We start from the raw sequence: 26,421 nt of genomic DNA on the forward strand, positions 1-26,421 counted from the left end.
ATAGAGAAGAGCCTAGGCGTACCTCTGCGTTTATCCTGAGGGACTTGGCAGCCAGGAAATAAGGCAATGGTGGTTCCACCATGAGGACTCAGGTTTCTGGGCTCCAGGACCTTTACTGGTTGATAGCACTTCCTATGGTCCCCACCTTGTAGGCTTGGGTTTCATTTCTGGGCTGAACAAGTGGTCTGCCCTGAGTCATCATCTGCGGGTACCCGTGTGGTCACTGCCTGATTCTCACACAACCACCCAGCCAACGTCATCAGGCAGATGGACTGGGGGCGGGACAACACTCATAGAAAGCCTTCTCGGATGAAGCACCACAAAACCAGAGGGCAACCCGAGGTCCCTGAGCCCACCTGTGCCTCCTTCCTCCCCGGGAACTAAAAGAGAGCAAGTGGGGAGCGCCAGCAGCTCCAGCCTGGGCCGCCTTCCTGGGAAGATGCAGCCGCTCCTGCTCCTGCTCTCACTGGCCTTTTTACTGCCCCCCAGGGCAGAGGCAGGTGAGTGACCATCCCCACCCTCAGAGGCCCAGCCCCAGCCCCCGGTCGGCACAGATCTCCTGCCCCTTCGGCACATCCCTGAGCCATCCACCCCCGGGACTGTTCTGAACACCAGCTCCTGCCCTACCTCATACCCCTGGATATGATGCTGGAAACACTTCCAGAAGGTGTGGCAGAGCATAGGCTCTTCTCAAGAGGAGCCCATGGCTACCATCTCCTCCTTGGGCCCTACCTGGAAAACAGAAAATCCTAAAATTTTCCAGCAGAGGGCAGGGGGAGCCTAGTATGAGAGAGATGCTCCCCTCAGCACCTGCTCAGCCGATCCTGGACTTGGCGCCATTGCCTTTGGTCAATGCCAAGGCCCTGCAGTCCTGTTCTCCAACTCTGCTTGCCTTCCTCAGCCACTGGGGGTTGCCCCTTTCAAGGAGGAAGCCACCGTTTGGCAGACCTGAACTTCTCTGCTTTCCAGAATCCCACCAGCACTGGCCCTACCAGCAACCCTCATCCAGAGGCCCACTGGGGGCTCAGTCCTTCATGCAGTCAACAAGCACTTACTGGGCACTTACTAGGCGTCAGCCCTGGGGAAGGCTCTGGCGTGGCTAGATTCCTACACTGAAGTCCTGTGCCCCGGAAAGCAGGGCTGTCCCAGAGCTCACGGGATGATGGGGCCCCTAGGACCTCACTTGAAACAAAGCGCAGTCAGGAGAAGAGGAAGTTGACGCTCTCCCCACCCCTCCCAACTCCAGGCTGGGCTGGACCCCCAGTGGCCCACTGTTCTGAGCATCAAGCCCATGGCTGCCTGGGACACTTGGTGGGTGCACACAAGCTGAACAGCCCTTTTCTTCAGGGGAGATCATCGGGGGCCATGAGGCCAAGCCCCACTCCCGCCCCTACATGGCGTATCTTCAGATCCAGGACCAGGATAATCGAAGTCGGTGCGGTGGGTTCCTGATCCGAGAAGACTTTGTGCTAACAGCCGCTCACTGCTGGGGAAGGTGAGAAGCAGCAAGTAGCACCCACCCTTCTGAAAACCCCTCACAGGAGCTCTGCCTTCTTTTCCAGGAGCAACCCAGGCTCCTGGGAACACATGAGCCAGGAGGGCTCCTGAGAGGGTGAGAAAGCGGGCGGTGCGGAGGGGGGCAGGTCAGTGCCCGGGACCCTGCTGAGCTAAGATTAGAAGTAGGGCAAGCCTGGGTATCAGAATGCAAACTGTGCCCTTTCACCTGTGTCCCTGGGCCTAACGGTCCCTTGAGAACCACCGTGCCTTTCCCAGTGGCTCCAGAATTAGACCTTGGCTGTCAAGAAGCCAAGGGCACAGACAGCTCAGCCCCCCGGCCCTCCTGTGGCCTCAGTTTCCCCTCAGCTGCAGCCTTGCCCTGTGTCATCTGCCCTTCACGGCTCCTAGGCTGAATCTCCTGTGACTCCATGCTCTCCACATCCCCCGATCTGCTCTCTCTGCAGCTCAATCAACGTCACCCTGGGGGCCCACAACATCAAGAAACAGGAGGAGACTCAGCAGGTGATCCCAGTGAGAAAGGCCATCCGTCACCCAGACTATAACGAGAAGCGCATCTCCAATGACATCATGTTACTGCAGGCAAGGAAACCTCCCTGCCTCTCTTGCTCTCCTGGGGACAGGTGGTTTCCCCTCCCACTGGCACCTGTCCCTTTCCTCCCTCCTGTCCTGGCCACCTGACCAGTCCCAGTGGCTCGGGGCAGAGGGAGATCAGTGCAGCCTCGGTGCCACGTCCGGGCCTGAGGCCACTGGCTGAGGCGGACTCTCTTGCCTTTTCCCACCAGCTGGAGAGAAAGGCCAAGCTGACTAAGGCTGTGAAGACCCTCGGCCTGCCCGGGGCCAAGGCCAGGGTGAAGCCAGGACAGGTGTGCAGTGTGGCCGGCTGGGGGCAAGTGGAGAGGGGCATTTACACAGACACACTGCAGGAAGTAAAGCTGACCTTGCAGAAGGATCAAGAGTGTGACTCCTACTTGCCTAATTATTACAACGGTAACACCCAGCTGTGTGTAGGAGACCCAAAGAAAAAGCAAGCTACCTTTAAGGTGAGAATGCCCATCCACTTTGCCTGGCTCTGGGCAGAGGGGTGTTTGTGGAAGATCTGGGACCTGGGGACCCAGCCAGTGGGGGAGGGGCTCACCCTCTAGACTGGGATCTTTCTCTCCAGGAAGTGAAGGGGGAGGGCACAGGGCTCTGCAAGCCTCCAGTGACCTAGAGTGAACCCAAACATGATGCTCCTCCACAAGGGGGAATTCGCAACACACTGAGGCCACGCGGTTAGAAAGCTGTGCTTCCTGAGTGTGTGGTAGTTAAAACCAGGTGGCTCTGCAGAACTGGACCTTCCTTGGTTCATGGGCTCGTCCTCCAGGCTGAGTGTCAGCCCCACACACCTACTTCTGTCTTCCTGAGCAGTAGCCTAGCGCCAACAGCTTCACAGCCCCTTCGTAGGCTGATGGGGGAGGAAGGGGAGTTGCCACTGAGGTGAAGTGAAGCCTTAACAATGTCTGGGTCAGGGCTTGGGAGCCACGGGGCCCACAGGGGCCTGCCCTGTCCTCAGATCCCCATGCAGAGTGGCCTCCTCCATTGCAGCTTAGCATGGTGGAGGCGCGGTTGATGGGGGGCGGGACATGGCAGGATTAAGAGGAGAGATGGTTTGGGAGTTCCCATGGTGGCTAACAAACCAGACTAGAATCCACGAAGACGCAGGTTCAATCCATGGCCTCAATCAGTGGGTTAAGGATCCAGCGTTGCCCTGAGCTGTGGTGTAGGTCACAGAGGTGGCTCGGATCTGGCGTCTGTGGATGTGGTATAGGCTGGCAGCTACATCTCCAATTGGACCCTAGCCTGGGAACCTCCATATGCAGAGGGTGCAGCCCTAAAAAGAAAAAAAAAAAAAAGCTGGCTCAGTCCTTCCCCTTCTCTGTCCTCAGGGGGACTCTGGAGGGCCCCTCGTGTGTAACAATGTGGCCCAGGGCATTGTCTCCTATGGAAAAAAGGATGGAACACCTCCACGAGCCTGCACCAAAGTCTCAAGTTTCCTGCCCTGGATAAAGAAAATCATGAAAAGCCTCTAACTTCAGGGACCAGCTGTCCTGCCTGGAGCTGATCCAGAGTCACACTCGGGGGCTTGGGGTGCCGGCTGCTGAATAAATGTCTCTTAGCTGAGCACGAAGCGTTGCTTTCTTGTTATTCATTGACCCTCACTGGCAGGCACCCTCTCTGTGCCTGGACAGCCAACGACACCTTTCTGCTGTTTTCTGCTTCCTCCTCTTCCCCCTCCCTCCATCTCGTCCCCTAAACCTCCTGCAGAGCCATTCCCCACGTCCCTGTTACCCACGCCTGAAGCGGAGCACCATCGGGAGAAAACAGGTGCCTCTCTGGTCCTGGGCTCAGGGGAGCTTCTCCCCTCCTTGCCCCGTGTTATATGACGGTGATGGGATCACACATGGGACCTGGACACCAAGCAGGCACAGGCTGGGTGGCAGCTCAGGACAGAGTCCCACCCCCTGGCAGCTGGGCAGGGCAGGGCCTTCCTGAGCCGACTTTTTCTCTTGCACAGCTGGGAAGCTGGCACAGGACAGGGGGGTCTCCTGAGATGAGAAGCCCCATATCTCACCTAGGCTGAGGGTCCTTCCCTGCCCTCCTCCACACTCAGAGCTCAGCTCTGCCTCCAGGGTCCTGGCTGCCCTTCCTCCTCCATCTCTGTGCACTGCTGCGCGGCTCAGAGGCCACCAACCCCAGCCCCCTCCAGACCACAGGACTCTGAGCTGACCACCGCCTCAGATCCCCCCACCCAGGACTCCCCCCGCCCCATGTGGTTCCCACAGGGACTCCCCACCGAGATGCCAGCCCCGCTCTTGTCCTGGCAGCAGGGGAATCCGAGGAACCAGGCCTGTGCTGGCACCAGGGGGGGCCCATGGATGGCTGTCTCTCTGGATCCCTTGGTCCCATCTCTCACCTGGGCAGGGGCAGCTCAACCCCTCCCATCTGGCCCAGGGTCCCCCATGTGCTCAGGCTCCATTGACCACCTGGTCACTCAGTCGCCTGAGGCCCTTTCAGCTTGTCCCTTCCGTCACTGCTGGCCTCTAGGCTAAGCCTCCTGGCTGGCCACCCGGGGCCTTTTGCATTAAAAAGGGCTCCTCTCTCCAGGAGGACTGAAGAGCACAGCCTTTGCATCAGTCTACACAAGAGCCCATGGAGCACCTACCAAGGGTCGCATTGAGGTTGGACAGTGGGCACAAGGCAGGTGGCATCGTCTGAATCCAGGTGAAACGGACAGTGTCGACTTTTATCCAAATGGTCTTGCTCCCTTCCCTGCTGCACCTGAGTCCACCTGTGTGGCCAGATGTCTGTGGGAAGTCATAGGGATAAAGCATTGGTGTGCATATTTACTGCTGGTTACCCTCTGTGGAGGTGTTATTACACGTGGCTTCAGAATAGCAGTCGTTCGGTTTCTAGACATGAAGATACCGCTCTGCTCACATCCTTGTCCCCTGGAGGGAGGGGGAAGGCAGGGAGGGCAGCCTTGTTTCATTTACTCCAAAACTAGCAGGTGTGTGTGTGTGTGTCCATTGGAGGATAGAATTAACACGTCCACACTACTGTATATACAATAGATAACTAACACGGACCTGCTGCCCAGCACAGGGAGGTCGACTCAATGTCCTGTAATAACCTACATGGGGAAAAACAACGGATATATGTGTATCTATAGCTGATTCTCCATGCTGTAAACCCAAAACGAATAAGACATTGTAAATCAACCATACCCCAGGAAATGTTGAAAAAGAAAAAGAAAAATCACAAAAGTAGCAGGTGTAAATGTCATTGCATAGATTCAAATGGTAGGAAAACCCATACGACATGTTTGCTGGAAGGCCATGAGAATCTGTCTCTCAACACCCATCTGGGAGGATGCTCCAGAAACATGATCCCTGTCATTAGTGCAGGTCCCTGTTCAGAATCAGTCTTGAATCGGGGAGGCCAATGTGTCTGGAAAGATGGAGAAACCTCTCTGCTCTTTAGGCCACTAGGGTCACTGCATCCAAACAGTCCAAGACGACCTCGACTTTTCAGCCTTAGGAAGTTCTTGGCTGGGAGGCCAGTGAAGAGTATGGGATTTTAGTTCAGCAAGGATCTCCCTGGGCTGGACTCGCCTCTCTAGACACTGTCAGCAGCCATCTCTCCAAGGTCTTGAACTACTGTGGGGCATTGCCTGGGAGCTGAGCTTGAGTTCCAGCTCTGCACTGGTGCTATACTGGGCCCATACACAGGCTGCTATGTTTTTAATGTGGCATGGGGTCAATACCCTGGGATCATGTAACCCCCCTAAGGCACACCTTTTCACATCTTGTGCACAAAGCATGCAGCAGCACAACCTCCTAGTGATTCTCAGCATTCTTGCAAGAGAAGAGCAATGACGTCAAAGAGCTTTCCATGTAGAGCTAAAAACACCCTGTGTCTAAAACATGCTGAGGACCTGGTTCCTCGTTTTTTTTTTGGGGGGGGGGAGGGCATGCCTGTGACATGCAGAAGTTCCCAGACCAGAGACAGAACACATGCCCCAGCAGTAACCGGAGCCACAGCAGTGATAGCATCAATCCTTAACCCACTGAGCTACCAAGGAATTCCAAGGACCTGACTCCTTCATGGAAAAAGACAAAAAGCAAAATGCAGAAACCAGAACAAAAATGGCACTTTAAAAAGTTGCTCATTGGGAGTTCCCACTGTGGCACATCAGGTTAAGGATCCAAGTGCTACAGCGCCGGCTTGATCCCTGGTCCAGGGCAGCAGTTTACTGATCCTGTGTTGCTTCTGCTGTTGTGTAGGTTGCAACTGTGGCTCGGATTGGATCCCTGGTCTCGGAACTTCCATATGCTGTGAACACGGCCAAAATCGGAGGGAAAAAAAGTCACCCACCAGAGCTCTTGATGGCATAAAGGCTGGGAATTCAGCAGCTGTCGCTCAGATCCCTGGTGCAAGTTCCACATACAGTGGGCGTGGCAGAAAAAAGTCACCCAGCCATACACACATTCAGAGCAAGTATAACACTGACTTTGAGAAAACAGTCCTGAGGTTTAAAACAAGTTTGGGAGTCTTTGCTGCAAACCCTCATCCTCCTTTGACAGATGCAGGAGACGAGGTCTCAGAGGGGGAGTGACTCACCGGAGGCACCACGAGGTTAGGACAGAGCCTGGACTGAGCCAGGCCAGCAGAAGTCTTCCATGTTTTCTGACCCCACCGTGGGATGACTTCCTGGCATCCCTGGACAAGACGGCAGCCTCGGCTCAGACACCTACCTCCCTGGAAAGCAAGCCTCTGGCTCCCCCAGCAGTCATTCCCTGGCAAGTATTCACGGCACCTTCCTGGTGAGCTGGCCTGTCTGGCATATGAGGATGGAGGTGGCCAGCACCTTAAACATGGCCATTCCTTCACGTCTTGTTGTCTGTGGAAGTATCCTCTGTCCCCACCTTCAAGGAAAGAATCTTCCCCTGGCTTCAAGATCTCTGTAATGGAGGAGTTTCCGTCGTGGCGCAGCAGAAACAAATCTGACTAGGAACCATGAGGTTGCGGGTTTGATCCCTGGCCTTGCTCAGTGGGTTACGGATCCGGCGTTGCCGAGAGCTGTGGTGTAGGTCAAAGACACAGCTCAGATCTGGCATTGCTGTGGCTGTGACATAGACCAGCAGCTACAGCTCCAATTGGACCCTGGGCTTGGGAAACTCCATACGCAGAGGGTACGGCCAAAACAAAAAAAAAATCTCTGTAATGGAAATAACAAATGAGCTAAAATAAAATTTCTCTGTAATGACCTCCAAGGAAATGCCTCTACTCATCAAAAGCCTCTCCTTCCCCCCAGAACCACTCGAACAGTTAGGTCCCAGCGTGGCTGGGGAGGGCCAAGCCAGCTTTGGGTGGTAATGGACCTAAAGGGGTTCAAGACTACTAATTTGTTTTGGGACCATGTATTAGGATGGCTCTGCCTTCTCTACCCTCTACCTACTTCTGCAGACGCCTCCCTCTGTAGACTTGCAAAGCTCTCAGGGAGTTCCTGTCTTGTTATCCCACACAGTCCTGCTTGGGACCAACAAACACATTTCACCATGAAAAAAGTTCAGCACCAGGTGTGTTTTTTGTTTCATAGGCGTATTGCTTGACTACATTTCTCATTCAGAGTCAGGAGGCTCAGTGAACTTGCCTTACTTGGGTGAGACAAACAAAATCACATCAAAGCACGGAAGAATCACATGAGTGAAGATCAAAGACAAAGAGAGAAAAGGAGAACACAGGCAGAGGGGAAAAGAAGACACCTTACTCCAGGATGGATGACAATCACAATGAGCTTCTCATCAGGAACAATGGAAGTCCGAAGGCTGGGAAATGACATTTTTTAGTGATTGAGAGGAAAAAAATAGGCAACCTATTTCCAGAATTCAACCTGGAATTCCTTGTCCGGTGAAAATATTGTCCAACAATGAAAACAAAATGGACATGTTCAGAAAAACAAAGGCAGGAGAACTTATTGCCATCAGACCTGCACTATAAGAAATAATAAAACAGAAGATGGCAGAATGGAAGGACTGGAGCTCAACTTCTCTCCTAGAAACAGCAAAATTCACAACTAAAGGCTGAGCAATCTCCACCCAAGTGGACCAGAAACCTTAGAAATATACCCTACTCCAGAAGAAAAAGAGGAGGACACATCAAGAGGTAGGAGGGGCGATTTCGTGATATAAACAACCCCATACCTCCCAGGTGGGAAGCTCCACAGACTGAAAACTAACTGGTTCACAGAGACTCACCTACAGGAGTGAGAGTTCTGAGCCCCACATCAAACCCTCACGTGCGGGGATCTGGCACTGGAAGAAAGAGCCCCTGGAGCATCTGGCGTTGAAGGCCAGTGGGGCTTGTGCAAAGGAGCTCCACGGGACTGGGGGACACGGAGACCCCATTCTTGAAAGGCGCACATGGACTTTCACACACACTGGGTCCCAGGGCAGAGCGAGGGCTTCCATAGGAATCTGGGTCAAACCTGACTGCAGTTCTTGGAGGACATCCTGGGAAAACAGGGGTGAAGGTGGCTTGTTGTGAGGGAGGGACATTGAAAGCAAAGCTCTTGGGAATATTCAGCAGCTGCCTTTCTCTGGAGGTGGCCATTTTGGGAAAATCTGGCCCCACCCATCAGTCAGCTGCTGAGAAGCTCCAGGGCAAACAACAATCCAGGTGGGATCACAGCCCCGCCCCTCAGTAAACAGGCTACCTAAAGACCCCTCAGGCACACAGCTGCCTCTAATCCCATCCAGAGACTAAATAAGCCCCACCCACCAGAGGGATTAGAATCGGCTCCACCTACCAGTTGGCAGGCATCAGCCCCTCCCATCAGGAAGCCTACAGCAAGCCCCCATACAGACTTCAGCCACAAGGGGGGCAGACACCAGAAGTAAGAGAGGCTACAACTCTAGTATCTGTAAAAAGGTCACCACACCAAAAACCTATAAAAATTGAAAAGACAGAGAACTATAACTCAGATGAGACAGAGAGGAAAAACCCCAGAAAATAAGCTAAGTGACGAGGAGATTCTAACCACCCACTCAAATCCAGGAAGCACAATGAGTACCATATAAAATAAACCCAAGGAGGAATACACCGAGGCACATATTAATCAAACTGACCAAAATTAAAGACAAAGAGGAAATCTTGAAAGCAGCTAGGGAAAAGAAACAAGTATCATGCAAGGGAACCCCAATAAGGTGATCGGCAGATTTGTCAGCAGAAACTCTGCAGGCCAGAAGGGAGTGGCATGATATACTTAACGGGATGAAAGGCAATACTCTACCCAGCAAGGCTCTCCTTCAGATTTGAAGGAGAAATCAAAACCTTCACACATAAGCAAAAGTTGAGAGAATTCGGCAACACCAAACAAGCCTTACAACAAATACTAAAGGAACTTCTCTAGGCGGAAAAGACAGAAACAGGAAACAAAAATTCCGCAAATGACAAGGCTCACCAGGAAAGGTATATATACAATAAAGATACGAAATCATCCATGCACAATTACACCATCAAAATCAGGAATCATGAGAAGAGGTGGGTACAAATGCAGGACACTGGAGATGAACTTGCAATTAAGAGAACAACAACTTAAAACAATCTCACATACATATAGACTCTTATATCAAAACTTCAGAATAACTGCAAACCAAAAATCTACAATTGATACACAAACAAGGAATCTCTGGAGAAGAAATATATCTCATAGTAAATAAGTGCATAATCCACCATGAAGGGGGTCATTTGACATCCTTCTTGGAAGGCTGAAGTCTTCTTTGATCTGATTCTGATTTCCTCTCCAAAGAATTTATGATAATTATAATTAAATAATGCCACTGTACAATTAAATAATACAGTTCTACAATTGTATTATTAATAACCATTTCTCTCCATGGTACAATGTAAGGTCTATAACGTCTTGTTTATCGCATCACCTCGAATGGCGTAATGCCTATATTGAAGACTCAATATGATGTAACAAACTGTAAGGACATAGTTATATAGTTACACTGTTTTCTAACCAATTTATGCATTTTATATTTTACTTATTTTCAGAGGGTGTATTATTTTTGTTATTCTTACCAGTTGTTAGTCTTTTTATTATGTGATATAAAATATTTAATGGTACATAAAGCTTTCTTCCTTAAAAATTTTAGTTGCATAATATACACACTTTTAATATAATGCTAATTTTTAAAGAAAAATTGAAATGTAATAGAAAATACTAAATAGTAAAGATGAAAGCCATGCAAAATGGGATAAAGTACAGAATACATTTCCTATTTGTCTCAGCATATTTTCCATTCCACTTCTCCAAAGGGAGTCACTTAATCTCTTTCTTAAGATCCATGATATAACAATCTGTGTGAATGTAATTGGGTTTAAATATATGTATTTTATCCTGTAAAAACAAATAAATAAAATGTCAAAAAAAAAGAAATAATAAAACAAGTTCTTCAGGCCAAAGGGAACTGACCCTGCATTTGTAAGCAGGGGAGGGAAGGAGAAATAAAAGTGTAAAATGTAGGATCAAGACGGTGGAGTAGGAAGACCCTGAGCTCACCCTCCACCAAGAACACATTAAAAACTACAATTACATAACAAGTGCTGGAGGGGCTGTGGAGAAAAGGGAACCCTCCTGCACTGTTGGTGGGAATGTAAACTGGTACAGCCACTAGGGAGAACAGTTTGGAGATACCTTAGAAATCTATACATAGAACTTCCATATGACCCTGCAATCCCACTCTTGGGCATCTATCCGGACAAAGCTCTACTTAAAAGAGACACATGCACCCGCATGTTCATTGCAGCATTATTCACAATAGCCAGGACGTGGAAACAACCCAAATGTCCATCGACAGATGATTGGATTTGGAAGATGTGGTATATATACACAATGGAATACTACTCAGCCATAAAAAAAGAATGACATAATGCCATTTGCAGCAACATGGATGGAACTAGAGAATCTCATCCTGAGTGAAATGAGCCAGAAAGACAAAGACAAATACCATATGATATCACTTAGAACTGGAATCTAATATCCAGCACAAATGAACATCTCCTCAGAAAAGAAAATCATGGACTTGGAGAAGAGACCTGTGGCTGCCTGATGGGAGGGGGAGGGAGTGGGAGGGATCGGGAGCTTGGGCTTATCAGACACAACTTAGAATAGATTTACAAGGAGATCCTGCTGAATAGCATTGAGAACTTTGTCTAGATACTCATGTTGCAACAGGAGAAAGGGTGGGGGAAAAATGTAATTGTAATGTATACATGTAAGGATAACCTGACCCCCTTGCTGTACAGTGGGAAAATAAAAAATATATATATTAAAAAAAAAACTGCAATTACATATACAGCAACACTTGCTGAGAGTGACCTGAACACTAACAGAATGGTTCTGCTACAACCAAGGCTACAAAGAAAGAGCCACAAGGAATCTGGTAGAAATATCCAGGCAAGACCCACACCCCACACCCAGCAATGACCCCAAAAAGGAGGGGGATATCACAGACTCAGGGATCCTCCTTGTGAAGAGAGGGATTTGAGCCCCGTCTTAGGTAGCCCAGCCCTGATGAGACATTTTAAGATGAGATGTTTCAGCTGGTTTGAAAACCATGGGGCTTACTCGAGGTGTCTAAGAATCTTAGACTTGACTCTTGAAGAGTGTGCACACAGACCTGCCTGCTTTCCGCTCAAGAAAGACTGAAAGAATTAATACTGTTAAAATTGCCACACTACCCAAAACAATCCATGGATTTAATGCAATCCCTATCGAAATACCCAGGACATTTTTCACAGAACTAGAAAAAATACTCCTAATATTCATATGGAACAACCAAAGATCCTGAATAGACAAAGTCATCCTGAGAAAAGAGAACAAAGCTGAAGATATCACACTTTGTGACTTCAGACCACACTGCAGTCACAGTAAAATAATCCACAGTATGACACTGGCACCAGAACAGACACTTAAATCAGTGGAACAGAGAAGAGAACCCAGAAGTAAATCCATGCATAGAAGTAATTCCACGCTCTTGGAAAAATTATTGCAGCACATGTCACGATTAAAGAACTAATCTAATATATTAAGATCCCTAAGTCCAGAAGAAACAGACCAAAAACCTGATAGAAGACTGGGCAAAAGACCTGACCAGTAACAGTATTAATATAAATTTATACAAATATATACATAAAATAATGGAAAGATTCTCCACTTCACTTTTAGTAAGATAAATGGAAATAAGATATGCGGGAAAGGAAATAATTGTTGTACTCTATCTCATCTCACGGATGGCCAAAACCAAATATTAAACGGTATAGGCCTTGGGCAAGGCTGTTTATTTTTTTTTTTTTTTTTTTTTTTTTTTGCTTTTTAGGGCCACACCCGCAGCATACAGAGGTTCCCAGGCTAGGGGTCCAATCGGAGCTACAGCTGCCAGCCTACACCACAGCCACAGCAATGCAGGATCCGAGCCACGTCTGCAACCCGCACCACAGCTCACGGCAACGCCAGATTCTTAACCCACTGAGCGAGAACAGGGATCAAACCCGCAACCTCATGGTTCCTAGTAGGATTCGTTTCCGCTGTGCCACGACGGGAACTCCAAGGCTGTTTACTTTGATTGATGTGCAGGATCTATCTTTTTACCCCCTATAGTTTTACTTTCCTTCTATCCAGGTCTTCCTAGTCAAAATGTTTCTCCTGTAAACAGCACAGAATTGACCCTTGCATTTTTTATCCAGACTATCTCTGCCCTTCAGGGTATTACTTATATTTAAGGCAACTACTGATAGGGGCTGGATTGAATATCATAATGTCCCTAGTGAAATCCAACCGTCAAATTCAGGAAATTAGCATTGATGTCATCAATACTATCCAGTCCTCACTGAGAAACCTGGCCCATTGGCCTAAACATGTTTACCTATTTGACTAGTCCCCTCAGAGGGTCACATACAGATCTCTCACCCATCTTTCCCAAGTGTGTTCCCTGCTCCCCCCACCCAGGCTTTGGTGATTCTCATCAGGCAGCCCCTTCCTACTAATGCCCCCTCATCCTATGTGGCCTCCTCTGACAAACTGCATCAAGCTGCCCCTCTGTGGAGGCCCTTAGGTCTCCCTCGAACTTGGACACCACCTACCAGGGGTGTGAATACTTCCTCACCCCTCTTGGGCATCTACTCCCTGCCTCACAAGTATTCTGATGCCTCAGCAGGCTGCCCAGGGCAGGGTGTCCAAACCCTTGTGGGGTGAAGAGTGGATCCACATACGAGAGAGGCCTGGCCTGAGTGCCTTCCTCACCCCTCACAGGCTTGGCCTGGACACTCTGCTCTGGTTTGCGGTGGCTCCCCTGTCAGAATCACTACTGACAGTGTCCTTTTTCTTTTAATTAAGATGTGGTTGCTTTTGAAAAGACTTGGTGGGAGCTGGGGTTAGATGCAAACTATTGCATTTGGAGTAGATAAGCATTGAGATGCTGCTTAAGAGCACAGGGAACTATATCCAATCACTTATGATGGAACCTGATGGAAGATAAAGTCAGAAAGAGAATATATATATATATATATATATTCAATCCAAACCAATCCTCAGTGAGAAACCTGGAGATATATATATATATATAAAACCAGTCACTTTGCTGTACAGCAGAAATTGACAGAAGGTTGTAAATCAACTATAATAAAAAATTTAAAAATTAAAAAAATAAAAGACTTGGGATCCAGATGTTTAGAACAAATGGTAGTTTTAATTCCACGACTCCCTCCTCCTTTTTCATTATGAGGACGTGATCCAGATGATTTGTTTAGCAAATGATACAAGGGTATTCGAATGCAATTCCCAGACAGCAGTGAGGGAATTCTGCTTGGCTCCCTGGCATCTGTTCCCACCTCACGTGGTATCGGTAATTCATCAACTAGAGTAACACTGGGGACAGACAACAACCATCCATTCTCAGTACACATAGGCTGCACGGAGCAGACCCCAACAAAGCCTCAACCTAGGCTCAGACAGCTCCACAGGCACCACAGACCCGGGTGGCAGAGTGTGTTTGCTGTGGCTGCCGCTAGTATCTCCCATCCCACCGGCACTTCGGACGTGACCGCCACATTCCCCCAGTGCGGTGGGGTCTACGGCCTCTCCTGTTTATTTTTTCTTTAAGATTTACTTATTTTAAATGATAGTTGGCCTTTCCTTTTTAATCCGGTAGGAGTTCTTGATTGCCCCAAACAGTGGACTCTAGCAGAATAGATGCCACGTGACACTCAAGTCTAGGTAATTCAAAGAACGCCACCTGTGCACGGCTCGATTTTTAGGAGAGGCTCCTTCTGGGGAAGCTGACCCCCGTGTTGCAAGGGAGCCAAACAACCCCACAGGCTGAGACCACTTGAGGGGCCCTCATGGAAGGAACCAACGTGCCCAGCAGACAGCCGGCACCAACCATGGGACATGTGTGAGAGAGTCTTCAGGCCTCCAGGCATCAAGCCTCCCTGACACCATCAGGGACAGAGGGGAGCTCTCCACGCTGTGCCCTGACCACAATGCACATCCACAGGTAAAAGCAAGGTTGCTGTTTTGAACCACTCAGTTCTTTAGGAGCTGGAACAAGCCCTCCTCAGCATCACTCTCAGACTGTTCTGTCCAGTCCATCCCATACCTTGGACCTCACCATCCTCGTCCGGTCACTGAGGGATTTGTCTCCACCAGAAGCAAAGCCTCTCATCGCCAATGTCTCCCACAGTCTCCCAGAACAAGGGGCCTCAATAAACATTCACCCTGGCGATGTAAAGAGAACCACGGAAATGAGGAGGTTCTTTGATCTCTCATCATGAGACCCCGGTTGCTGAGTCTAGGGACCTGCTGCTACACCATCCAGCCACCCCTACTTGTAGCTTCATTTCCTGTTTATGCTGCTGTGATGGCACTGAGCCAAGAGCTGCATGTGCTTCTGCAGGGACTGATAACTTTGTACGCCACTTAGACTAGAGGATGTGATGAGACAATAGTGTGAGGCTTTCAGAGGAGCCTTGGATGATAAAGGATCACTGGAGGAGACACTCAGGGTTAAAAGACCAGAGGAACCACCAGCAGCTCAGATCTGGGCAGCCTTCCTGGAGAGATGCTCTGCACCTGCTCCTGGCGGCCCTTCCTCTGTCCTTACCTGGGGAGGCAGGTGAGTGACTGTCCCCACCATCAGAGGCCCAGTCTCATGCCCCACTGGCACAGACCTGCTCAGATGCCACACTCACACACGCCCTGGCCCTGGTCCAACCCCAGGAATTTCTGAGCCCAGGTCCAACTCTCTCAAAGACCACCAACTATGGTCCCATCTCCCTTCTCCAGGCCTTGGTTCCAGGAGCACAGCAGGAAGAGGCCAAAAGGGCACTGGGTGTGTTTGGGGAGGGGCAGCCTTCCAGGGACTTAATAAACTTCCATCTCTGGGACAGAAGTCACTGATTCCTCCTTCTTCACCCTAACACAGGGGTTAGGTACCTACTGGGTCTGGCAACCCTCTGTTCACATTTCTGGTCTGTTACGGGCTTCCCCTCCAGCATACCCCACTTTCCACATCTGGAATTTAAAAAAAAAATCAAGCTGCATTGACAGCCAGCTCCCTCCAGTCACTCGTCCCCAGTGCCCGCTCCTGCTGCCAGGCTGACTGTGAGCGTCATCAGAAAAGGGAGACGCCTCCTCAGGGAAAATGACCGTCTTCGAGAGGACCCTCTTACCTGCACAGCACCCTCCTCCTGGTCCACACCCCCACCCCCACCCCACCCCATCCAGTGCCCATAGGGCGACAGACGAGAACCCACACCAGGAAGGAGGATCACCTGAGAAGCTCTGGGGTTTTGGGGGGCACTTCTCCACCCTAACAGAAATGGGGGAGGGTTTGGAACGATGTAGCTCACCCCACGCAGCCCTCCCTCCCCACATCAGAGCAGCCAGAGCTCGGAATCCTGAGCGAGGTTCAGGGGGTCCTTCAGTATTCCCGGGCCCAGCCCAAGGGCCTGTCCCAGCTCTGTCTTGGAGTCTAAGGCCCAGGGGCCTGTGCAGCCTCTGGTGACCTGACAGCACATCCTCCTTCAGCCCAAGTGACCTTGAGGGTGCTCTTGATCTTGGTCTGAGCCAGCCTCTCCCCACCTCCACTGTTCCCTTGTGTGTGTGTGTGTGTGTGTGTGTGTGTGTGTGTGTGTGTAAATAAATATATTTCCATCCAAAGGAAACTTATTTTACCTGAAAGTATTGGTCTCAACGTTATCCTTTTGTTCCAAAGATGTCCTGTAGCCAATAGCTGCAATGAACACTGGAGTACACGTGTCTTTGAGAGTCATGGTTTTCCCAGGATAGATGCCCAGGAGTGGGATTGCTGGATCAAAGGGTAGTTCTATGTTTAGTTTTCTGAGGCATCTCCATACTGTTTTCCACAGTGGTTGCACCAATTTACTAAATAGTTTTTTTTTTTTTTTCCAAATGTTTGCATTTGATAAATGAGCCTCGACTATGGGAAAATGAGTTGGGCCATAAAAGTAACACACAGTCCTCAGAGAAAGACAGCTAAATACAGAACATAGAAATTGTTGGAGCCCACTGAACGGCTGACCTCTCCAGAAGGCAAATATCTGCTGATGCAGAGTTCTCAAGCACAGGGTCTCTCAAAGAAAAGATAAGGGAGTCATGCAGAAACCATGCCCTTCTAGAAGCAGCTCACTATGCCCTAGACGGATGCACCAGTGCTAATAGTTTCCATTGTTATTCGCTAAGAGGGAGCTTTGTCATTGCCTGTGCCTGTTCCTGCTCACTAACCTACACAGGGCACCTTCCTTAATAAAAGGCACATGGGGGAGTTCCTGTCGTGGCACAGAGGAAACGAATCCGACTAGAAACCCGGAGGTTGCGGGTTCTGGGTTAAGGATCCGGCATTGCCATGAGCTGTGGTGTAGGTCACAGACGCGGCTCACATCTGGCGTTGCTGTGGCTCTGGCATAGGCTGGTGTGTACCGCTCCAATTCAACCCCTAGCCTGGGAAACTCCATATGCCCCCAGTGCGGCCCTAAAAGGACAAAAGACAAGAAAAAGGGGGGTGGCATGTGGGCTAAAGCCTAGGCGCCTTTGTTGTGCAGAACAGAGTGCCTCCTGGTGCCCCACTTTCTAAATGTGAGAGTTGTGTGTTTCGATACACCACGGCCTCCCTCTTTCAGGATCTCCCGTTGCCCTGCAGCGCTGGACTCGGCAAGAAATACAAAAAATTAAAGCTGCCAAGCATTCCGCCACCCTCAGATCATCATCATTAATGCTTACACATGTTTCCTTCCACTCGTTTTCTATTTGCTCATAAGATGCTGTTCCTAATGTGGGCCTATTCTAGACCACGGGAACCATATTCAGTTACACGCGGGAGAGACCAAGATGGAAGATACCTTAAGAAAGGGACTGGATGGGAGTTCCCGTCAGGACGCAGTGGTTAACGAATCCGACTAGGAACCATGAGGTTGCGGGTTCCATCCCTGCCCTTCCTCAGAGGGTTAAAGATATGGCGTTTTCGTGAGCTGTGGTGTAGGTCGCAGACATGGCTCAGACCCTGTGTTGCTGTGGCTCTGGTGTAGGCCGGTGGCTATGGCTCCGATGAGACCCCTAGCCTGGGAACCTCCATATGCCACAGGAGTGGCCCCACAAATGGCAAAAAGACAAAAAAAAAAAGAAAAAAAGGGCCTGTATGTGTATGTACGACTGGGTCCCTTTGCAGAAGTCGGCACAACACTGTAAATCCACTGTACTTCAATAAAACTTTTATAAATGAAGAAAAAAAGATGTTGTTTCTTCAGCTGCACTGGGATCAGGTTTAGAACTCCTCCTGCCTTCCCTTCCCTCCCTTTCCTCTGTCCTCACCCTGGTGACAGTGTTGGGATAATCTGCAAACGTGTATGCCTGCTGGGCCCAGCAACACCAGACATGTGGCTCTCTGGACACTGGACAGAGAAGACTCAGGGCAGAGTCACTGGTAGGATAATGGGCCTCTGTTTCCCCCAATTCTGCACCAGACTGAGCAGCACTGCTTGAGGGGAAGCCCCTCCCCAGTCAGGGGCACCAGGATTTGGGTGGGAGAGCCCCCACCTCAGCTCCAGGGGTGCTAAATACCTCAGCACAGCACAGCCAGGCCTCTCCATTGATGGTTTGTTTTGGTCCAGTGAAAATAAGTCCAGGACTTTTGTTCAAAATTGTGGGCTAAGAGGAGATCCCGTTGTGGAGTGGAAATGAACCCGACTAGTACCCATGAGGACGCAGGTTCAATCCCTGGCCTCACTCAGTGGGTTAAGGACCCAGAATTGCCATGAGCTCTGGCATAGGTCACAAATGCGGCTTGCATCCAGTGTTGCTCTGGCTGAGGCACAGGCCTCAGCTGCAGCTCCGATTCAACCCCTAGCCCAGGAACTTCCATGTGCCATGGGTGTGGCCCTAAAAAGAAAAAAAGAAGAAGGCCCAAGAGGTGAGAAAGGGAGATAGTCTCGATTTAGTCACGGAGGGGCTGCTGGAGATCCAGCCCCTCTGCTGGCTGCACCACAGCCCTCGCCTTCAGGTTCTTTTCTTCTTGCTTTGTGACAGCAGTGGGAGTGCCAGTGCGGTGACAGTGCTGTTCTCACCTAACCCACGGCAGAGAAGGGAACAACCACGTTGCACGCGGACACCCTCCTCGAGGGGAGCACAGGGCTGGGAGGCACCCGGCCTCCCCTCTTTCGTTCCCCTGGGCTCCGTGTCTGCGAGGAAGCAACACCAGCAGCTCAGACCTGGGCGGACCTTCAGGGAACATGCAGCCAGTCCTGCTCTCATTGGCCTTTCTTCTGTCCCCTGGGCTGGGATGGGTAAGTGACAATCCCCATTCCTGAGGCCTGAGCCCCTCTCACCAACCCCCCTGTACTCCTGACCCCTCTGCTCCACTCCGATTTCTGCCCCCAGCTCCCATCCCAAACCCCAAGTTCCAAGCTGCAGAGACACTCAGCGGGGATGGATGGCAGGAAGGACAGGGCTTCACCAGTGCTTTGGTGGCTCTTAGCCTGGGACCTCTGGGAAGGTGGGCTGTGTGCTTGGCAGAGGATGGGAAGCTACCAGAACAAGCTACTAAAACCCCTCCTTCCAACCCAGGAAAGGGCAGCTCAGGTGGACCCACTTCAGTGTGGGGGTTGTCAGTGGACCGAGCTCAAGCACCAGTGGCATTTCTCCATGTCCTCTACCCCTCAGTGCTGCCCAGGAGAGGAGCCCAGGGCCTGGGGTGCTGCTCAGAAGAGGCTAGATGACAGCACCCAAAGCTCTCCGGGTGCCTCGGCTCTGCCCCCAGACCCCAAGTAGCCCACTTTCAGTGCCACTGGCCCTGCCTCCCAGGCCCTCAGCTGCTCCACTGTCTCTGGCAGTGCCCTCCCCCATGCCCGTGGTCTTGAATCCCACCAGTGCCATCCTCACCAAACCTCAGCGCAAAGCGAATCAGAGGCCATTCACTCATGCACCAAAAGATGTTACCTGAAATCCTAGGATGTATTAGGCCCTAGGAGGGGAGGATTTTAGAAAACCCAACTCTATACGTTCATACGTAGATTCTTAGAAAATGACACCAGGAATTCCCGTCGCGGCACAGTGGTTAATGAATCCAACTAGGAAGCATAAGGTTGCAGGTTCAATCCCTGGCCTTGCTCAGTGGGTTAAGGATCCAGCGTTTTTGTGAACTGTGGTGTAGGTCACAGACACGGCTCGGATCCCGAGTTGCTGTGGCTGTGACTGTGGCTGTGGCTCTGGTGTAGGCCGGTGGCTACAGCTCCAATTAGACCCCTAGCCTGGGAACCTCCATATGCCAAGGGAGTGGCCCTAGAAAAGACAAAGAAAGGAAGGAGGGAAGGAAGGAAGGAAGGAAGAAAGAAAGAGGGAAAGAAAGAAAGAAAGAGGGAAAGAAGGAAAGAAAGAAAATGACACCAATCAGGATGTTAGCAGAGTTCCAAAGCGGGAGGGAGACTGAGAGGGAGGGAGGGCTCAATGCGGGCTCCTATCCCCGGTCCTCCGGCTCCACCGTCCTGAAGGCAGACCCTGCCCCTCCATGTGCGCGTCAGAGGGAGGATGTGGGGGACAAGCACTAACCCCTTTCTCAGCGGGGGCTACTGAGGCTCGAGGTTCAAAAAAGGTTATCCCACTTCAGGGTGCTGTCGACCCCCCTTAACCGCCACGTCCCTGAGCCTCTCGTCACCCCATCTTCCAGCCTTTTCTTGCAGAGGAGATCATAGGGGGCCATGAGGCCAAGCCCCACTCCCGCCCCTACATGGCCTTCGTTCGGTTTCTGGACAAGGAGAGTGTGAAGAGGTGTGGCGGAGTCCTCGTGCGGAAGGACTTTGTTCTGACAGCTGCTCACTGCAGGGGAAGGTGAGGGCAGCAGCCAGCCTACCCCCTCCCCAAGTCCTGAGGGAACCCCATCCTCTCCCCAGGGGATCAGTGCCAGGAAGGCCCCTGAGCACCTGGGAACTCAGGATCATGACGGCTCATCAGAGGAGCCCTCTGAGAGCAGGACTAAGGTGCCATAAAGCTGAGACACAGGACAGGTAAGTTTTGAGGTCTGAGACTCAGAGGTGAGAGCAAGAGGCATGGGGAGAAGCCAGGGCCCCCACTGGCCAAGGAGAGCATCAGTGGAGGATGAAAGCATGCCCTGAGTGTCAAAACACACACTTGGATATAATTTCACATATTGCCTGAGAAAGCTCCGAGAAGCCCTGCCCTTTGTCACTCAGAAGCACGGGGGCGCAGAGTCACTCGCTCCCAGGACCATCTGTTGCCTCAGTTTCCCCTCTGCTGCAGCCCTGCCCTGTGTCACCTGCCCTTCACGGCTCCTAGGCTGAATCTCCTGTGACTCCGTGCTCCCCACACCCCCCGCTCTGCTCTCTCTGCAGCTCAATCAACGTCACCCTGGGGGCCCACAACATCAAGAAACAGGAGGAGACCCAGCAGGTGATCCCAGTGAGAAAGGCCATCCGTCACCCAGACTATAACGAGAAGCGCATCTCCAATGACATCATGTTACTGCAGGCAAGGAAACCTCCCTGCCTCTCTTGCTCTCCTGGGGACAGGTGGTTTCCCCTCCCACTGGCACCTGTCCCTTTCCTCCCTCCTGTCCTGGCCACCTGACCAGTCCCAGTGGCTCGGGGCAGAGGGAGATCAGTGCAGCCTCGGCGCCACGTCTGGGCCTGAGGCCACTGGCTGAGGCGGACTCTCTTGCCTTTTCCCACCAGCTGGAGAGAAAGGCCAAGCTGACTAAGGCTGTGAAGACCCTCGGCCTGCCCGGGGCCAAGGCCAGGGTGAAGCCGGGACAGGTGTGCAGTGTGGCCGGCTGGGGGCAGGTGGCAAGGGGCATTCAGACCTCCACCCTGCAGGAGGCAAAGCTGAGGGTGCAGGACGATGTGGCGTGCGAATTCCCCTTCCCCAGCGGCTATTACCACCGGGCCTCCCAGATTTGTGTGGGGAACCCGAGGGACATGAAGACCAGCTTCAAGGTCAGGTTTCCTGCCCTGGGGAGAGGGACTCAGGGAGGTCTGGGGAGGGGAGAGGCCATGCTTTCATGCCTCAGCCTGAGTGCTCGGGCACCTGATCTATGAGTCCAAGCTTCAGTTTTCTCCTGAGTGCGTCAGGAGGGAGGGGGAGGAAGGACTGGCCATTCAGCAGCTACATTACCATCAGTTTCCAGGAAGACTGAGAGAAAGGTTGGCCCAAGCCAAGCAGTAATCAACAGTCAGAGGGTGGGGGGATGTGCCTGGACTGTGGGATGGAAATCCTGTGAAATCAGATTGTTACGATCATTATAGAACTACAGATGGGATAAATTCATTTGAGTAATTTTAAAAAAAGGAAAAAAAAAAAAAAAACGGCAGTCAGAGCCAGGCTGGAGCTCTGCGATGGAGGGAGGGGACCGGGTCTGCTCTGGTCCGGATCTTCCCCACAGACATCCCCAGCCCACGCCCAGCCCACCCAGCCAGGGACAGCAGGGACAGCAGGCCTGTGAGGGGACCGCTCAGCCCTTCCTCTCTCTGCCCACAGGGCGACTCCGGTGGGCCCCTCGTGTGCAAAAATGTGGTCCAGGGTATTTTCTCCTATGGAAAAATGGATGGGACCCCTCCCGGAGTCTTTACCAAGGTCTCACACTTCCTGCCCTGGATAAAGAAAACAATGAAGCCCCTCTAACAGCTAGCTGGAGAATCACCTTTTTCCGTGCTGACACTGTTCCGGAGCAGCGGCGAGACTCCCATGGGGATTGGCACTGGGATCACAGGGCCATAATAAATGGATCTCCAGGGTGATTATCACAGAATTCCTGTTTACTTGTAGAACCACTTCGCTATGCACCAGCACTACTCCCTGCCGCCCTCTGCTGTCCGGTCCGGGTTTTGCAGCCACCTTTCTCCCCACTCACTCCTCCCTACATCCCGACATCCCTAAATCCCATGTTGTCCGTATAGAGGCTCATTGATTTCTCAATCACACCTCTGTGGTGTGGAGCCTTCTGCAAGGGCTGAGTCTAAAAGGGTCTAAAAGGCTGTCCATTATACAAGGACACTCTTCTCTCTTCCAAATGGTCCTCTCAGGGACTTAGACATTTCTTACCTTCTCCAAGCCAAACACTGTCACCAAGCCCCCAACAAATTGGCAAAGAGCGGGTCAATGGAAGGAGAGTAACTCCAGGCATGCAGGAGGTCAGGGCACCATGCCACGGGCACTCAGATTCCTGTTGCCAGGGCCTCTGTCTCTAGTGAGAGCAGGCTCCTCCCATAACCAGGACTGTCACAAACAGGCTTAGGAGGCTGACATGTTCCCACGATGGCCCTCAGCCTCACCTGGGTCTCATCTCCCCACCCAGCCCAGGTCTAGAACTGAGCTCAGTCAACCTTGCTCCGTAGCCATCCCATACCAGCCCCTGTTTTCCGTTCGAGTGCCCTGGACACCAGCTCCTTTCCCTTCTAGCTCACCCCCTTTTGAGCCATCCGCCCTCTCGTCTCCCTAACAGAGTTCTCAGTGCCCCATGTGAATTCTCCTCCTTTAGGAGTTCCCATCGTGATTCAGTGGTAAAACACACACACACACAACTAGCATCCATGAGGATGCAGTTTCCATCCCTTGCCCCACTCAGTGGGGTAAGGATCCTGCATTGCCATGAGCTTGATGTAGGTCACAGACATGGCTGGGACCCCGCGTTGCTGTAGCTGCTGTAGTAGGCCAGCAGCTACACCTCCAATTCTACTCCTAGCCTGGGAACTTCTGTATGGTACAGGTGCAGCCTTCAAAAGACAAAAAAAAAAAAAAGATTCTCCTTTGCCCATCCCCGCCATACCTGAGCTGCCAGCCCACCTAATGCTTATCAGAGGAGCCATACCCACCTCCACCTGGGTAGAACCAGCTCTGGCCCTGGGTGCAGCCCAGCATCCCCCAGGAGCTCAGCTGTTACCAAAGCCTATGGACTCATTCAGCAACCTAGCCCTTTCAGCCTGGCCTGGGCTCGGACTCCAGACTTCCCCTGCTGGCAACCTGGATTATGAGTCTTGTGAGCCAGAGCACTCCGGGAATGCTGGGCGCCAAAACAGCCATCCGCAGATCAGATGTTGATCTCTCTCTCTCTTTGTGCCAGCACTGTCCCTGCCATGGGAAACACAGTGATGAAAGATCTCCTCTTGCCCCCCTTGCCTCTCTTTCCACCAAGAAGCTTAGTTGGACACAGATGGATCTGCAAGAAATTGTGTCTTAAAAATAATTAGATTCTTTGTAGTTTAGCTGGGTTGCACATTAGAGTTTCACGTGCATGATCCTGTCTGATTCCAGAAAGGCAGTGTGAAATTGGAAGAGGCTTGGAGACCCACAGGTCCCAAGGCTTCTAACCTGGTCTCTGTGGAGTCCATGTCCAGAGGTGAGGGAAGGAGGAAAGAAAGAGGCAGATGGGGCAGCCAGATCTTTATTTATCTTACATGGGGAAGCATGAAGCTCAGTCCACAAACACACGAAATGCCACATTTAAAGGGCAAGACTGTTCACTGTGACCTAGACATCCAGCATCCTTTCATCAGCACCACCAGTGAGTTATATGTGACAAAACACAACAACTTCGCAAACGCTGAGATCAACATCGAAGAAAAGAGAAGGAACTTCACTAAAGAGAATGACAAATAAGCAGCATGAAGGTGAAAAGCAAATTCCGCACGAACTAAGGCAGAAAGCAAACAAAAGTTGATTTTTCACACAAGACTCTGTGTCCCTCTGTCCATTTATCAAGTCTTTCCTGGAGCTCACAGTGCCATCAAGGTACAGGTGAGACAAGAGTTGAATGTACGCCAGCCAAAGGTAAGATGTGCACAAGCCAGGGGGCAACTTCAGGTCCCAGCAGTAAATGAGGACACTCTTAGGAAAAGCCATCACACAAAAGGAATGTAGAGACCCCAGAAAGCGGGCTGTGAAGAGCTGCACAGAACCCCAGGGTGTAAGCCAAAGCCAGCAGTCGAGTGGCCAGGGAAATCTGCCACTGGGGCAAGGGTGGCTTTGAACCACCGTGCCTGATGGGTCCGTCTTCCCACTTACACCTGATAGAAGCCCTTGACATAGCATGAGGTACATTGGGAAGAAAAACCATGACGTTACGACGACGGCAGCATCATGAACACCGGACTGCCCTTGCTGGTACATGTTTCCTTGAAATGATTTCTAAGTATGTTTACATCATTTCTCTTTTTGATTCAGTGATTTTTGTTTCTAGTACTTTATCCTACATAAGGTCTAAAATATGTGGGGGGGGATTATTCATGTAGATATTCATCGCAGATTTAATAACAGACCTCAAACTGGAATCAGTATTAGTGCCCAAAAGAGGGAGATACATTCCTGCCATGGTGCAGGGGAAATGAATCCAATCAGGAACCATGAGGTTGCAGGTTCAATCCCTAGCCTCGCTCAGTGGGTTAAGGATCCGGCGTGGCTGTGGCTATGGCGCAGGCCTGCAGCTGCAGCTCCGATTGGACCCCTAGCCTGGGAACCCCCCTATGCTGTGCCTCCCCAAAACTAGGTTGAGGAAACAAAAGAAAGTAAACTAGGCTAAGAACATTAACGGGCAAGTTACTTTTTTAAAAACCTGAATAAACATTTGGGAAAACGTAAAAGCTCACTCATTAGTCAATGCAAACAGAAATAATTGTTTTGCTTCTCTGATTGAGAAAGGTGGACAAAAAGGATGATGAGATTCCTAATGGACACCAAGAAAACCGCACTTTCACACCTTGCACACAAATGTCCTTTGAAACAAAAAGAAGGTAACAAGGAGTCTTAAAGGAGCTGTCAAATACACAGTAAGGTGGAGAAGGTAATATCTAAAATGGTATACAAGCCAAATCTTAGAAATGTCACCTCATCCAGCACTGGTTTAGGAATGAGCTTCTCTTCAAGTTTCATGGCTTCGACCGTTCTGGGAACTTGAAAGTTACAAGACAGAATCACATTTGCCACAAGGAAGAATATTCACTACATTTAAGTCAAAACAGGTTAAAAGCAGCATATACTACAGTCAGTTTTCCTTGACACATTCATTTTCCTTTGAGGCTATTTTTTTTTCCCACCCATCCATTTTCCTAATTTGTCTACAAATTTTATGCATTGCTTAATACCTTGAAAGCCTGTTTATTAAGTATGAATAAGACTCTAAAAGGATCTTCACTAACATATTTTTAGTAAAATGAAGGAAAAGTTTCTGTTGAATGAATGATAGGATTCAAAACCGATATGAGCTGGTATCTCACTGGTGTTTACATCTGCATTTCTCTAATAATTAGTGATGTTGAGCATCTTTTCATTTGAATCACACCTCTAGAAAAATACACATAGAAAAAACCCCAAAGAATGTATACATGTAAGTGTGACTGGGTCGCTTGGCTGTACAGTAGAAAATTGGCAGAACATGGTAAACCAGCTATGATGGAAAAAATAAAAATCACTTAAACGAGAAAAAAATCCGGGTGGAAATGCATCTGTCAATAGTGGTCCGTTGGATAGGAAACGAAGGCCAACGTTTTTTTCTTCTTTTTTAATTTATTTGCTATCTTAAATTGTATCATTATTAAGATTGCTTTTTAAATAGTTCATGTCAGAGAGAGGCAGGCTTAAAGAAGTTGGCACAAGTGTCAAGTTAAGGTAATCTTAACTATTCTAACACATCAACTTTAGCATTTCATGTCTAGCACAGTAGAAACCTATTTCTTGCTCAGGCACGGTCCAAAGTGAGTATTCCTGGTGAGCAGCGCCCCCTTTCTCTCTCTCCACTGCCTCAGTTTGGGGAATACATTAGAAGATAAGGGACCCAGGCT

The 26,421-nt window shown here is 50.4% G+C and overlaps 2 protein-coding genes across 4 annotated transcripts; both read left to right on the forward strand.

Moving 5' to 3' along the window:
• Positions 1-377: 377 nt before the first annotated feature.
• Positions 378-3,668, forward strand: GZMB (granzyme B (granzyme 2, cytotoxic T-lymphocyte-associated serine esterase 1)). The gene is given in 5 exon segments (NM_001143710.1): positions 378-500; positions 1,348-1,495; positions 1,962-2,097; positions 2,301-2,558; positions 3,444-3,668. Coding segments are annotated over 5 exon segments (747 nt in total). The 5' UTR covers positions 378-439; the 3' UTR covers positions 3,588-3,668.
• Positions 3,669-15,006: 11,338 nt separating this feature from the next.
• On the forward strand, positions 15,007-22,397 carry GZMH (granzyme H (cathepsin G-like 2, protein h-CCPX)). Of its 3 annotated transcripts, XM_084966084.1 has the most exons (6): positions 15,007-15,239; positions 18,668-18,924; positions 20,304-20,464; positions 20,986-21,121; positions 21,325-21,585; positions 22,127-22,397. In XM_084966084.1, exons 2-6 carry the CDS (start codon positions 18,871-18,873, stop codon positions 22,268-22,270), a joined length of 756 nt encoding a protein of 251 aa, XP_084822210.1. In that variant the 5' UTR covers positions 15,007-15,239; positions 18,668-18,870; the 3' UTR covers positions 22,271-22,397. The 3 variants fall into 3 exon arrangements, with proteins under 3 accessions (XP_084822210.1, XP_084822211.1, NP_001137165.1); XM_084966085.1 differs by lacking the exon at positions 15,007-15,239 and having other exon boundaries at positions 18,578-18,924; positions 21,325-21,405; NM_001143693.1 differs by lacking the exon at positions 15,007-15,239 and having other exon boundaries at positions 18,717-18,924; positions 22,127-22,352.
• Positions 22,398-26,421: the final 4,024 nt, after the last annotated feature.

The sequence above is a fragment of the Sus scrofa genome, chromosome 7 (assembly GCF_054392235.1).
Source record: "Sus scrofa isolate SSC_HxYL_T2T_F1_AM1 chromosome 7, Sscrofa_HxYL_maternal_Yorkshire_Landrace_v2.0, whole genome shotgun sequence".
NCBI classification, from domain to species: domain Eukaryota; kingdom Metazoa; phylum Chordata; class Mammalia; order Artiodactyla; family Suidae; genus Sus; species Sus scrofa.